General features: G+C 35.9%; 1 protein-coding gene across 1 annotated transcript; it reads right to left on the reverse strand.

Annotated features, from left to right (window-relative positions):
* Positions 1 to 1349: 1349 nt before the first annotated feature.
* Positions 1350 to 2393, reverse strand: LOC131860369 (uncharacterized). The gene is made up of 2 exons (XM_059214769.1): positions 2285 to 2393; positions 1350 to 2050 (listed from the first exon to the last, which is right to left on the reverse strand). The coding sequence occupies exons 1-2, from the start codon at positions 2391 to 2393 to the stop codon at positions 1350 to 1352; spliced, it is 810 nt and encodes a 269-aa protein (XP_059070752.1).
* Positions 2394 to 2635: the final 242 nt, after the last annotated feature.

Consider the following 2635-nt stretch of genomic DNA (forward strand, 5'->3'; position numbering starts at 1 on the left):
ATCTCCACAGCCGGCAGTTCCTGATTCAGTTCTGTCATTGTGTCTTCATCCTCCTATGATGCTTCTAAATCAACTACCTCAGTATTATCCTGACTCCCTCTTCTTTTACTCCTAGTCCTGGATCGAGTGGCATGAGCAGGTAATTGGCTTACAAGGGATTTCTTTTATTTCTTGGTAGCTATACCTTCAATTTTAATTCTAATATAACCTTTCATACAATTGAATTCCTGCTAGGCCTGAAGAACAAAGCTAATTACCTCTAGCGCCGAACTCTTATGTTTCTAAATTTAGCTTCTTAACGATGAAACAAATTATTTGAAGTCTACAAAAGGCTTAAAATCTGACTACACAATTGTCATGCCTCAAAAATCAAATCCACTCATGCTGGGTTAATGTCGAAGTGACATAATTTTGACACTTGCGTTAATTACAAATCACTCCACTCAAGGTGCTTACCATATAATGATTTCTTCTGTTTATAGAAACTTTTTCAAATTTTAAGTTCTTGAGATTCTTAGAATATTCCCCCTTTCCTCAACCTTTCCTGTCCATTTACTGCCCACCATTTTTTTGTTTTCTCCATGAACTTTGAACTTTCGAACCTTTGAACTGAGATGAAGGGTTCAATGGTTCATGTTTGCTTGCCATTGAGATTTATCCTGCACACTTCAAACTTAATTTAACAAAGACTCGCCACATAGATACACAGGATGAACCTTGAACCAATGAACTCATGAACTAACATATAGGTTCAAGAAGAGAGTTCAAAAAGGATACTTCGACATATAAAGTTCAAAATAAGAGGGATTTATAATGAAATAATAATGACTCAAGAAAATATCGATGGGATAATATACTCTATTTTTTCTTAAAAGGAATTATGGGAAAAATTAAGTATGTGCTTAAAAGGAATTATCTTACTAGATGAGAAACTTAGAATCTCTAGTTACACAAAAAATTAGAGACACAGAGATAAGGACTGAGACAAACCAAAACCACACAACCAAATTTGCCAACATCAAAATGACTAAACAAAAGACTATGTACAAGAACAGGGGACTCCTGTTTTACAATTGATAGAGCATCAGATCTTGCCTATTATAGGACAGGGGAGGAACTATTCCATCTGGATATTCTAATTTAAAATAGTTAGGTCTCAATACCCTATGGATTATGAATGGTCCTTTCCAGAGAGAGTCAAATTTACCCTAAGATCCTTTGGGTTCTCTCCTCTTGTCCCACAACAACACTTGATCTCCATGCATGAACTTTATTGGTCTAGCTTTCTGAGAAAAAATCTTTTTAAGATGATCTTGATGAGTTGTGATGTGATCTACCACCTCGCTTCTTTATTCATCTAATTTGGTCAGGAATATTATCCGTTTCTCCAAGGAATCTTGAAAATATTGATCTTCAATCACCTTCTGCAACTTAGTTGTTGATAACTCCAAAGAAAGTGATAACTGAGCTCCTATCCCATATACCAGTTCAAAAGACACTATTCCTATTGCCCTCTTAGGTGATGTTCTATCAGCCCAAAGTTCTTCATAAAGCTTTTTATGCCAATCCTTAAGATTTTCACTCACTAGTTTCCTCATGATAGCTATCAAATTCTTATTGCTAGACTCTGCTTGTCCGTTCCCATGAGGATAATATTCTGACGAATGAGAAAGTGAGATACCATGGTCATAACAAAACATAGCCAGCTCTGTTGAAGATAAATTAGAGGCATTATCAGTTACAATTTTCTGAGGAACACCAAAACACACCAATATGTTTTCTTTGAGGAAATTGCAAACGACTTCAGAAGTGGTTTTCTTTACTGGAATCGCTTCCACCCACTTAGTAAAATAATCGGTGGCTATCAGAATATGGGTGTGTCCGACATTGGAAGGTGGTGTGAGAAGTCTAATAAAATCTAAATCCCATTCCTTAAAGGGGTCTTCTATAACAACATGCCTTAGTGGTAATGTCGCTAATTGTGGCTTTCTAGAGAATAATTTACACTTCCCACAATTGGCCACCCACTTGTATGCATCTCTAAACATACCTGGCCAGTAATAACAATTTATGAGAATTTTGAAAGTTGTGACCATGGATGAGAAGTGACCACCATATGCCTCATCATGAAATGCCCTCAAAATCTTTTCCTATTGTTCTTTGTCTGCACACCTCAAAAAGGTTCCGTCTAAGCCTTTTTTGTACAATACATCATCAAAAATTACATATTTTGCTACCTTCAATCTCAGGTTCCTTTTCTCTCTTGGAGTTAAATAATCCGAACATTCTCCATATGTCAGGTAATGAGCTACATCCATGAACCACGGATCTTGCAAGCTGACAAATAGGACTGTTGGTAATTCTTTACTTCCATCTTCTCTGTTTTTTGCCATTAATCAACATAAGCCTTGGCCCTGAACTAGCTTTGTTGGCTTAATGTCCAGATCAAATTCCTATATTTTAGAAACCTAAGTAGCTCTATTGTTCATTCCCACATCTTGCTGAGTCAAAATACTTTTAACAGTTGGGTTAGGTACAAAAACAATAGAGTGAGAATGCAAGATATAATATCTGAAATGTTTAACAACCTTGACCATAACAAATGCTTGTTTTTCTATTAGTGAATATTTAAGTT

Source organism: Cryptomeria japonica, chromosome 11 (genome assembly GCF_030272615.1).
Source record: "Cryptomeria japonica chromosome 11, Sugi_1.0, whole genome shotgun sequence".
Lineage (NCBI taxonomy): Eukaryota > Viridiplantae > Streptophyta > Pinopsida > Cupressales > Cupressaceae > Cryptomeria > Cryptomeria japonica.

Bases quoted from the DNA above. Each gene is read 5' to 3' on its own strand.
- LOC131860369 (XM_059214769.1), bottom strand. From the start codon at position 2,393: ATGGCAAAAAACAGAGAAGATGGAAGTAAAGAATTACCAACAGTCCTA. The intron at 2,051-2,284 runs GTTCGGATTATT...ATTACTGGCCAG, and splicing joins TTACCTGACATATGGAGAAT to GTATGTTTAGAGATGCATAC.